Source organism: Polypterus senegalus, chromosome 8 (assembly GCF_016835505.1).
Source record: "Polypterus senegalus isolate Bchr_013 chromosome 8, ASM1683550v1, whole genome shotgun sequence".
NCBI classification, from domain to species: domain Eukaryota; kingdom Metazoa; phylum Chordata; class Cladistia; order Polypteriformes; family Polypteridae; genus Polypterus; species Polypterus senegalus.
This window is the reverse complement of record NC_053161.1, coordinates 81,793,210-81,806,006: the sequence shown is the minus strand read 5'-3', so window position 1 is coordinate 81,806,006 and position 12,797 is coordinate 81,793,210. Positions and strand designations below refer to the sequence as shown.

At 38.1% G+C, this 12,797-nt stretch overlaps 1 protein-coding gene across 3 annotated transcripts in view; it reads left to right on the top strand.

The window, feature by feature from the left end:
- LOC120534088 overlaps positions 1-12,797 on the top strand; it is a 37,834-nt gene that overhangs the window by 16,150 nt on the left and 8,887 nt on the right. For all 3 annotated transcript variants that reach the window (XM_039761353.1, XM_039761352.1, XM_039761351.1), the window contains 3 exons: positions 1,329-1,423; positions 10,786-10,842; positions 12,074-12,286. In XM_039761353.1, the coding sequence (XP_039617287.1) occupies positions 1,329-1,423; positions 10,786-10,842; positions 12,074-12,286 (365 nt within the window). The remainder of the gene's footprint in view (positions 1-1,328; positions 1,424-10,785; positions 10,843-12,073; positions 12,287-12,797) is intronic.

The following is a 12,797-nucleotide window of genomic DNA, read 5'->3' as shown; positions in this document are numbered from 1 at the left end:
TCAAAGTTATCAAATATCCACAACACCTTTTACTAACAGCAGTAGAAGAGTTTTAACAAGAACAGGCCGTTCAGCCCAGCCGGCCTTGTGTTCATACTCCATAGATGAAACTAAATGCAGTCAACCAGTCTGAGGCGTTAGAATTCATACTACATGTGGTATGAACATGTTCTGGCCTGTTTAACAGCAAAAGAGAAGCACGGAGATTCAAACATATTTTTTACTATGTGACCATAAAGAAAAGATATTGAATTACCACATGAAAACCTGTGAATGCATTCAATTTCCATAACAAATGTTTGATTTTCTTTATAAAATTACGAGTCAACTTAAACTAAGCTGATTTTCTTGTAAAAATCGTAACTTGGCTCTGTGGTCAGAAAAGTGTTTTTAATCTCTGTTCTCTGACCCTCAGTGTCTTTCAGTTTCCATGAGTATGTTACCTGTTATGTTCATGGTGGATTTAGGAAACACAGAATATCTGAAAGGACTGTCAGAAATCAGAGAAAGGTCAAAACACATGGATTATGAGTCCCTAATAAGCCAAAAGCAAGATGATATCCAAATCTCACAAGCGGAAAACTAATACAAACAAAAAGCTTTATTCTTAGCTTTAAAGATTCTGAATTTGAATCCATCGTTCAGGCAAATTACTGAACATGCTGCCATTTCTTATTGAGGTTGTGCAGTGATAACACATGATGCAAACCGTGTGACTAGCGGGCAATTAGGGGCTTCATACAATGTGATGGCGTCCATGAAATCACATCAGTGTTCACAAATCAACACAATAATTAAAAGGTTCCTGATATATGAATGAATGAATACTTAAACTAAGCAGTCACAAATAAAATCACAAGCTTTTTGTGGGTTAAAGTCCTCTTTATGGGCAGTTTAAAATGACAATATATTATAACAGTAAACAAAATATTTAGTCAACTTTTTAATGATTTTCTCCGCAAAGTGATCAACAATTCATATCTTACTTTAGTTTTTAAATCATCTAATACAGTATTAGCATAAAAAATACTTGGGTATAAATTAATTACAATGCAATAAAATCTTTGACTTAACGTGTTTCTCTTAAAAAGGTATTACTTATAAAAGAAGAAAATCTCATAAAACCTGATTCCACTCTAACATAAGAAGGCACGAGAAATACTTTTTTGGGTAGAAGTAATTTTTACCTATATATTTTCCTTTTTGCACATACATATTAATGGTGCCCAACCCTAAATCATTTATTTGTTATTAATCATTACGCTTTGTTTATTCTAGATATTACTCTAGACTTTACTCATAAGTAACAGTTTTGTATTTGCATTTAGGAACTATGGATTCAGAAGAGATCTGGAACATGTTAAGAACAGAATCAAAGTTCAGATTAATTGACTTGGACTTCACTTTTTCACGACAACTTAAAGTAGGTTTTTATTTCACTATGTTAGAGTTCTAATATCAAGTCTGACTAGACAAATAAACTAAAATATGTAATGTTGTTAGATAATTTCTAATTTCACAATCCTTATTTAACTCTTGAATCAACAGATTGTTCACTCTCACTTCTCGATGTTCATCATACAAGTAATTTGTCCAGCCAGTGAAATCTGAGTACATTCTAATTAGCTACAACTATGCAAATTGCTGCTGTTGCTTTATCCAAATATGGCTATATTTCCTTCTAAAATTTACTCTAAATGATAACCTTACTTTAGACATGCCAATGGCCTTGTACACCTTGGAAGGAGCCAAAAGCTGAGGTACAGAGTTTTTTGACAGTGTTGACACTAGGTGGCACTGTAGCCCTTTTAAACCCAACAGACAGACTCTCAGGACACATGGTAAAAACGCTCAGAAGTATTTTAATTCTTTTTCCTCCTTTTCAGTGCCTCCAAGCACCACAATCAACAATATTAATCACAATTCTCTCTCCTCCGCACCTCCCAGCAAGCGCTGTCCACCTCCTCCCAACTCTGGCTCACTTTCTGGGTTTACAGCAGTCCTTTATATAGTCCTTGACCCGGAAGTGCTTCTGGGTCAGATGGAGGACTTGAATTTTCTTCAGCCCAGAAGTACTTCGGAGCTTCCGGGCTATGGATGAAATATAACTCCTCCGGTCCTCTTGCAGCATCCCCTGGTGGCACCCATGGTACACAGCAGGGCTTTGGTATTACACTACATGTCCCATAGTGTCCTGTGGGAATCCGGGGCACCGCTGCAGTCCAGGGGAGCTGTCATCTTTTGGGGGAGGCAGTGTCCTTGAAAAGCTGCCTTCCCTCATCCTTCCATCACATGGGCGTGCTGGCTGGGTTGAGCTGCCGGCCGCCACTTACAACAGCCACTAGCATTTTCCTGATTTGTAAATATTGTGAAATCATAGAGATAAAATCTAAAACTACTTTGTTTCATAGGATATGCTGCATTTGAAAAGTTCACTTTGAATTTATATTGAAAGTGAGGAGATGAATCAAAGTATTATATCAAATACAGTAAATTTAAAACACTTTTTGTCAGCTCTACATTCACTTTAAGAGTAAGGAAATACTAAAATCTTAATTGTAAAAAATATTACAAAAACCTGCAAACACATTTTCCCAGGGGCTCTGTGGTTATAAATGATTAAGTTACAGTATATAAAAAATGTAACATGTTAAAATTAGTTCAGTGAAAATAACTAGTACAGTTAAAGGTTTGATAACGGAAAGCATATAAATAAGATGGAAAATTCATTGAATGTCATCATAATCACCTTGTCACCTTGATGTGGTGGTGGGACTTATGATCGTTAAGGATGCACAGAACTAGGTCATCTGGAGCTTTGTGCTCCTGGTAGGGTCTCCCTTGGTGAAAGGGTTTGGGTTGACAGGTCAGACAAAGAATGTTTCAAAATGACCCTCATGACAGTATTCATTAAAAAAACAGTGTACCCTGCTCGGGATAGGGTTATCGGGACACACTTCTGGAGCCAGACCTGAAGATGGTGTCTGTTGGCAAGCAACTGGTGGTTGGACAACCCACTTAACCCAGCCAGGCTCAGCTTGAAATTCAGACAGAGCATCTCATAGCATTTCATGGTGCTAACTCTAGGATGTAATGGTGGACACCAGAGGGGAGGGAAGTTGTCAGACTGAAGAAGGCGGTCTTCAGGGAACTCCTGTTTATGGGATCTCCTGATTTGGTAGAGAGTTACCAACAGGCTAAGAGGACTGTTGGGCAATATGTGAACAGAAATGCAAAAAAGCAATGTTTATAAAATGTAAATTAGAAGATAAAGTAATTCATAATATTGTTTATGATGAGGCATTAATGTAATTAAATTTTTTATTATGTTTTATTATGTTTTACTGTTTTACTTCTACTTTTACTTTTTTACTACGTTTTATTATCCATTGGTATTTAAAATAGACAGTTGTAGTGAAATACTCAAGTAACCAATTTTCTCTCTTGTAGAAGACCATGCCCCAGGCACAGACAGACAGACACCGTATGTCCTAAACACACACGTTTATTATCACCAGTCCTGCACACCACACAGTGCCTCCAGCACTAGTACTCAGTCTTTCTCTTTCCGCCTCTCCTCTACTCCTTTCTTCCCAAGCTTTGTCTTCTTCCTCCCGACTCTGCCTTCCAAATGGAGTGAGACGGCCTCCTTTATAGAGCACCTGGCCATCCGGTGTTCTAACGAAACATCCTACCCATCGAAATGATCTACTCACTGATACTACGCATGCGCAGACCAAAATTACGCAACTTAGCCTTACTACATTAATGCATTTATTACAGTTTACTGCATAGGTATTTACTGTCAACATTTTATAAGTTGTATATTTTGCATGTGTGACTTTTAATCTTGTACAGACCATTGTATCAATGCACGAGTAATGACCGTCTTGTGAAATCTTTGCATCAGGCTGTGTCTCTTTCGGGCATTAAATGATGCATATTGAATAAATTGAGAGATGTTAACATTTCCATAAATTTGATAGACGACTTCTAAATACAACATGTTAAATGATGACGTGGTATAACGTTATAAGTTTAATGTTACGACTTACAATAAACTACGGTAGGATACTTCAACAAAGTAGGACAAATCGTCAGAACACCGGCAGCACTTCCGGGAGTGCCAGAAATGCTGCACCGGAACCCCGCTCCTCTTCTGGCAGCACTCCTGGATGTGGCAGAAGTGCTGCATGTCCAAACTCTGGAGCTGTCCAGGCGCCCCCTGCCAGTGGCCACGGACCTCTACTGGGCTGAGCCTCCAAGTCCCAATTCCATGGCCCCGATATAAGCCAAGGGTGCTGCCCTCTCGTGTCCCGGGCTGAGGTACTCCTGACAGTATGCCCATTCCCCTGGTCTCCTCCTGGAAAGGGTGTCCCGTCTGGGCAGGATCCACAGCCATCCATCACACTCTGTAATAACTAAGGATCAAACTATCTTTCTCTCGCATCCCGCATGCCGTTCTATATACCATCTCTTTAAGTGCAATCACTTACTCTAATGGAGGATTGCTCCAATGCCCTTTGAACGGCTCTGCAGCCAGATAGCAGACTCCCGGTACCCAGCCCCGGGGGTTGGCGAGCAAAGCAAACAGAGGGCAGAGCCCAATAATAAAATAAAATTATGCTAACTACCATTAAAAAGGTGGCCATTCTTTTAAATTTAAGCTATAAATAATTAAGGGATTGGTAGTCTAGTGTAGCATGAACATTTTTTTAATAAAAATAAAGGAGATCGCCAAAAAAGACATTACGGTAATTAGCAAAGAATTCCTAGTTTATAGAATTAGCATATTATAAAATTCTCAAACTCACTTAGTCCAGTTAAGGTTTATGGGGGACAGTTACACATCCCAGCAGCTCCAGGCACAAGGCAGGAAACAGCCACTGACTGGGTGTCAGTCCATCACAAGGACCACTCACTATAGTTTAATTCCTTTAAAAACTTCTTAGAATATGCTTGGTAAAAAAAATAATTTGTTTTCTGTATGTCCTTATTTCAATATAGGGTTGCTGGGGTCAGAGCCTATCCAGGTAGCACTGAGTACAAGGCAGGAACCAGAAATGGATGAGACAGCAGTCTATTTAAGGACACCTTCATGAGCACAAACTCACCGATACTGGGATAATTTACAGCTCCCACCTTCCTATTAGCTAATTCAAATAAAGAAAATATGCTTTTTTTGAGAAACCTTCTATTGCAGAGTGAAGAAATTGATATAATTTTACACTTTTAGATGAAAAATACAACATGTTTTGATTTTAAAGAATACCTTAGACTGCAGAATGTTAAGGTTGTCAGGCTTGCCTGAGCAAGAATCTACTGTAGCCTGTAACAACAATAGTTGTTAATATAACTTAGTAACATAATCTTCTTCTTTTGGCTCAGCTCTAAAAATTAAAGGCACCCAGAGATTATTTCAAGAGCGCAGTCCCTTCCTCACTTGAACATTGCTAGTCACGTAACAGGCATGTAAACTAGGCAAACTGCAGTGCTTGCTCATAAAAGTTTTTTATTTTCCAGAGAATATACAAAAAATGTTAACACAAATCAAAATCAAATATAATTGCAGATGACAAGCTGTCACTGAATAGCTGATGTGGATAGATTGTAATAGACTGTAAACAACCAAAATGAATAATCGAGTAAACCATCTTGTAAATGTTACCAAAACCAATCAAAAAGACAAGCAGATCAAAAAGAACAAGATCTGCAGGAAACTGTGGAGAGAACGTGATAAATTAGTCTGATTTCAGGTAAATACCTTTTGGGTTTAGTGCCCCATGGGTTTTGAGTTATCTCAAATTTCACTTGAATGACATTGATCAAAGAATGTCAGTAAGGTATGCTACTTGCTAATCATCTGTCCTAAGTATCTCCTTTAAAGACTATGCACTCAGTTTTCACTTTTTGGCCCAAATTTTTTTGTAATGTTTCATTTTAATCCTCATGTTATTCTTCTTTCATGCCGTTGCCTTTATCTGTTTCCTGTAATCAACTCCTGGCATATTGCACCCTTGGAATGCACCATTAATCTGCCTGTACTTGTAATTTGGAACAGGCCTGAGGCACCAAACAGATGAAGTTTTATTAGCCTGCCATAGACTGCATTGTACAGAAGCTTGCTAAAATGCAAAGAGTATTAAAATCTGCTCTTAAAGAGCACCAAATGTATTTGACAAAAAATAGCATCCTCACTGTAGTCACAGATCATTTTCACTGGATCTAACAAGTGCCCATGTGTTGTACCGCTCCAGAGGTTTTTGAATGGGTGATGAAGTGACATAGAATATTAACTTAAAAACTTACAATTTCTTTCTTCTTGTATGTATACAAGAGCAAACTTTTTGCTGAAGGGGCACAAGCACCTGATTATTTTTAAACTTGGTGGCATTAACCTGTGAAGAACACAACAAGCCACTTCACACGTAATGCTATGTGCTGCTTTGTAAACGGCGAGATACCTGGAGATTTGCAATAAAAATGTTGTGATTTTATGTTTATTAAAAAGCACCCCTCCCATTCACCTTTTAAAATTTACCAATTATATTGGTGCATCTTCAAAATCAGAGGCTGGATTTAAGGGGGACAGTTTAAAGCACCTACTGTATGAAATTGGACACTGACACTGACACTGGGTAACAGATTGATGTGTCTCCATAAGTTGGCGGAGAGAGGTTACATCCTTCTGATTTCTACACTTATTAGAGAAATAAAAAGGAATAAAAGAAAAGTCCAGAATTTTGAAAGATGTTTCCTGACCAAAAGATGAAAAGTACATGCACTTAAAAACAGCACTTAGCGCCAATAAAGTTCGAGTTGTTAAGTCACCAAAGACTGATGTGTACTACAAGATCATTAATAACTTGGAAAGTACAGGATGTTAACTTAAGAGAATCATAGAGTACATTATTCAAAACTGTATTTTGGTTGTAGTGGGGCTAATTCCAAGGAGGATAAATATTACTAGATTTATTACTTGTCAAGCTGTTATTTAATGGCTTTCCCGTACACTGAAAAAGAGCTCAAAAATGAGAAGTTACTAGAAAATGCTCGATTGGTATAAAGCAGTATAGGTTATACTAATCGAGTATTTCCTAGTAACTTCTCATCAACATATTATACACGAAGAATATATAAATGAAAAATGAACTCATGTGTAACTGGCACAGTTCAGTCATGTTGGGACAACAAAACTCCAAGGATTCAAGTTGGAAACCTATCCGTTTTAGTATTCAGACAAGAAAGTGTGTATGGGATCTTAGGTTTTCATCAATGATCACTGCTGTCTTGCTAGAAAGTGTCCAGGTTTTGAAACAGCACAAAATAGGATGTTTACGTCCATCCTACACTCCTATTACATAAGGTCAGGTCAGGGGGCATGCACTGGTATAGCGCGTTGCTGCACCCACCACATGACGAAACAGCTCAGGATCCTGGTTGGCAACTCCCCAGGCAGACACGCGGTCCAGTCCCACGCTCTGGAAATGACCCTCTATATGCCGCAGCCAGGTGTTACATGGGCATCCCCTTGGCCTGGTCCAGTCAATCGGGTCCTCAACAATGTGGATGCTGTGAGCCAGATCACCCTCGGGGAATCACGCCACATGACCGTAGTGCTGTAACTGACGCTCCCTCACAATGCAGATAATGAGTCTCATTCAGGACTCTGTGAGAAGTCGCTCATTTGACACAAAATCAATTCAGTGGTACCCAAGGAGTATTACATCAGAGAAATAAAAAAAATGGTACCATTTCAGATCTGACCAATCAAAAGTTATTAGTACCTTTTAAAGGAAACCAGGGTGGCGCAGTGGTAGCGCTGCTGCCTCGCAGTTAGGAGACCCGGGTTCATTTCCCGCGTCCTCCCTGTGTGGAGTTTGCATGTTCTCCACATGTCTGCGTGGGTTTGCTCCGGTTTCCTTCCAAAGACATGCAGGTTAGGTGGATTGGTGATTCTAAATTGGCCTTGCTGTGTGTTTGGCACCCAGCCCAGGATTGGTTCCTGCCTTGTGTTGGCTGGGATTGGCTCCAGCAGACCCCTGTGTTCGGATTCAGTGGGTTGGAAAATGGATGGATAAAGGAAACCATGGAAAACAGTATGCAAGAACACCACTCATGCAGATATATTTTTATTGTGATTTATAGAATCAGTCTTTAAATGGTTTGAAAAATATTTTTATTTCCCCTGAGCCAATACATCATTCTGCCTGTGCAATAAGCAGGCTGCACATCATAAACACTCAAATCACAATAGACCACAGTGAGCTCAAGAGGAGAGCAGTTACTAACTGCTGTTTACTGTGACCGTGTATAAAAACATGTGTAAACACAAGGACTCAGCTTGCATGAAAAATAAAAAAATATATATTTCAGAAGATTCCAGGAGTTCCATTTGCTGTTTTTTGTTTAAAACAGTGACAATGAGCCTTAACAAGAAGACAGTACGTAGCGTAACCCCAAAATGGCCTAGCCCTAACCTGAAAAAAGAAGCTAATTTGATGATCTTCCAGAACTCAGCCAGCCCTATGCAATCAACCTGAGTACCTGTATACCCAGCTGTAAAAAAAAAGAAAAGCAATTGAGCAAGCAAAAGGCACTTGAGCACAAAATGAAATGTGTTCAAGACTCCGTTTACAAAATGTACCAGTAAAGTAGATTAATTGCCCTGAAAAAGCCAAGAAAAATATCACACAGATACTGTCATAAGACATCAGGTGATCAGAGTTTCACACAGCAGTGTGTATGAGCAGTGCAGCAATAGTCTTCACACTTATGTGTAAGGACTACATCAGAATAGTGAAGTCATCTAGAAACTATCAAATGACATAAATCTGTCAGCCTGAAACACAATTGGAAAAACAAAAGATGAACAATAAAAATAAATAGAAACAGCACAAATATACTTTGAACCTACCGTGAAACATTTACAACATCTATTTTTTAGAACATTAGACCAGTTCTGATGTGAACAGGCCATTCAGTCCAAATAATTTAGATTGTCCAAAATAACATCACCAAGATTTGAAGGCTCCTAAAGTCCTGTGCTATCTGGTCCTGATGATTTGTCAGCCTATTTCATTTTCTTCTTACCCCTTCTAGTCAAATACAAACCTTCTCACTAAGATGTGGCTCACCATCTAACTGAAGTATTATTTTATGTGCAAGTCAACTCTTCCACTCTCCTACCTTTATGGTTTTGCATGTCTTTCCTAAATAATGTGCATCTCTCTATTATAAAAAAAAAATCTTGGAGAAGCAGACTAGGGAGACGAGATGTGATCTTCTCAGAAGACAATTTGAATAATAATAATAAGACAAAAATAGGTTACACACAGTTAACAAAAAAACAAATATGATTAAGCAATGTATAAATGCAGATCCATCCATCCATTATCCAACCTGCTCTATCCTAACTACAGGGTCATGAGGGTCTGCTGGAGTCAATCCCAGCCAACACAGGGTGCAAGGCAGGAAACAAACCCCGGGCAGGGCATCAGCGCACTGCAGGGTGTGCACACACACCAAGCACACACAAGGGAATTGCCAGTACAGCTAACCTGTATGTCTTTGGACTGTGGGAGGAAACCGGAGCAGACACGGGGAGAACATGCAAACTCCACGCAAGGAGAACCCGGGAAGCAAACCCTGGTCTCCTAACTGCGAGGCAGCAGCACTACCACTGTGCCACCGTGCCGCCCATAAAAGCAGATGCAATAATTTAAATATTGGTAAAATGTCAATAAAACCCATATTTCACAAAACAAAGAAACATTTTTGATATATTGGTCAGAATACATTTCTATCCCCACCTATGGTCATAAACCCTGGTAATGACAGAACAAGTGACTGAATGAATTATCCTACACAGGTTTGCAGGGGTCAGTCTTAATGCTAGGGTAAGCTAAAGAATATTAGAGAACCTTGGGGTAGAACTGCTGTTTTTTGGGCCATGAAGAGCTAGTCGAGGCTGTCTGGAAATGCAAGAAAGATGTCCCCTTGACATCTCTAATTGAGAAATATTTGGCTCAGCTCACAGGGAAAAAGACTTAGAAGCAGATCCAGAACACCCTTCAAGGATTGTGTCTCTCACCTCAAGGTTAGAGCCCAGAAATTGTTCAGGAGCAGCCAAATGCCCTTGTGGAATTTTCATTTTCTTCTCATTTCTTCGTGGGTTGTCCTACCCCATTCCAAAAACATGCAATTACAATTGTAAACTGGTAATATCTGAACGCTGGAATGACAATCCATCAAGAGGTGGGTATCCCTTTGTGGCTGATGCTGGTTCCTCAATTTCAACAACCCTGAATGAGATTGTGGGTTTGAGAATGTTATGTATATAAATACAATCACCAATGACAAAACATTTTGTAGATTAAAGGCTTAGCTGCCATGATGATTTGAACTTTTGGATGGTTGATGTATTAAAAAAATATCAATTTCTAAAAAAACTGCAGCAAATACAATATTTCCTTAATAATATGGCATTTAGGGCCTTACCTTGTTTACTGTGTGAAATTCTTATCTCCACTGAAGTTATGAGGTCAAAAGTTTAACAATTATTAGAGGGGAATTAAAACTGAAGACAGTTATCATTTATTTTTGTTCCATATCTGCAAATTTGAGATCAAACATTAAAAAAATAATGATTCATGAAAGCACAGAACAAAGGTCCAAGTAATAAAGTGAAACATGATAATAAACTTTGACAGGCTGTATATCATTTTCTGCTCATTCTGCCATTTACTTATGTCCTAAAAAAAATGTTATTTCTTTTAACTTTAGGCAGCTTATGACAGCTATATCAGAGACATGATGATAAGGAAGAAGCTTAATGTACAGGTAATCTGTCACACTTTAAATGATCTGTCAAAGATTTATTTATGTTAATGGGTATTTAAGTCGTCAATCAATGTCAAAAGTCAAGCAATTGTATTCTGACTGAAAATTAAGACTTGTATAAAACTGAATATCTTACAGTTTGCTGCACGAGGCAGGGTGGCACAAGACCAGGGTAGAGCAGATGGATTGGGGTGGGGGGGGTCTGAGAGGGGGAAGGACACCCACTTTAGTAATCAGAACATTACAATATAAGTCAATGTTAGGAGGCAGGGGCTACTGCTACAGTAAACCTTTCAATACCTCACAGAGACAGAGGCCACCAAGAACAAAATGGAAGTGAAAAAAGCTAACTGAAGGCAGAATTTATCTGCATATATTTTCTATTAGTAATATTTGAAAGTGTGCTGTCCTGTACCATGAAGTTGTGATGGTGGCATGATTCTTTTAGTGGCTGTCATAAGGCACCGTATCTTTATGACTTTTCATCACAACTATTGACTCCAGGAATTGCCCAGAAGTAAAGGACGGATAGATACTGTCTTTTTTTCTCTTCTGATGGGATTTCCTTTGTCATTGTAATCCCTGGAAGGATGTGCATTCTTTGAGAAACTGCAAACTCATTTAGGATGACAAGAAACAGTGAAAAACACAACATATTTGTAGCCATGACAATCATCAAGTTCTGTTATAGGATACATCAAAATAAGGTGACAACATAAACTGTTAGTTAAATTAGAACTTATGTTTTTATACTGTGTGCATGCATATTAATAAATGAAATGAAGCTGATCAGACAAAACATGAAATATCTTTGGTTCATAGTGTCCACAATTAAATAAAAGTCAAAGTAAATTCAAGAATAATTGTGTTTTTTTATTTGCATTTTCCATGCATTTTCCACAGCCCCAACCTTTTCTGATTTGGGGCTGTGGAAACATTTTGAGCTTTCTATCTAATCTTTGGTGTCTGAAGCACGAGAGTGGACAGGTTGATGGTCTGATAACAAAAGACCTGAAATTAACCCTCACATTAATTTAAAATTTAAAATTTGAAGTATAAAGGCTTGGTGAAATATACACCATTGATAAATGTTTATTCTTCTTTGAATTTCACTTATTGTTTTTTTCACGTAAGAAAACTAAATGGTGATCAACTAACGATATTTCAGCAGATCAATTATCAAATGCATTTTTATTGCAGAAAATATTCCATTTTTAATTCTTTTAATTAGATATCAGATATGGAGAATTCCTCCACCAACAAGGTGAACATTTTACAGCGCATAAGAAAAGAATACTTAAAGCAGCTGGCACTGATGTACATGGCTTCTGAGCTAAACCAAGAAAAATCTCAGCTGATCCTGGCTAATAACCCACTTTCTGAACTCAATGACTTGGAAAACTGCAGTCCAATCAAATATTTGAGTGACACGTCCTTGTTGAAGGTACTGTATATTCTTTTTTAAATAATATCAAAACTTAAATTCTGATGTTTACTAAATTAGATTATGACCTAAATTAGCCATTCCATTTTTTGATCTGTTAATCTACCATGGTTGTTCATTTGTCATTGCATGTGAAGAATTATTGGACAAATAATTCCAACTATTCAATTTCAAACCAACTTCCAGTATAGGACCACTTGGATTCAATATGGAAACCAACTCTGTATATGTCACCAATTGGCCAGAGAATACAGTTACAAGAGGGCAGTGTATATTTGTCACCTAAAATAATGAGAAAACCCACGTGAACACATGAAAAATATGAAAATTCAAAACTGTAAATTTCACCCAAATCTCTGGAGTAGTAAGGTTAACCATTGCACATTCATACTAATCTTAAATAATTTTGCGAATATAAATATATAAGCTTTTTTCTTAAAAATGGTGGCTATCTAATGCTGTCATGGCCTGCAGCTATAAAACTGGTGAAGATAATACTTGAGTTCACAAC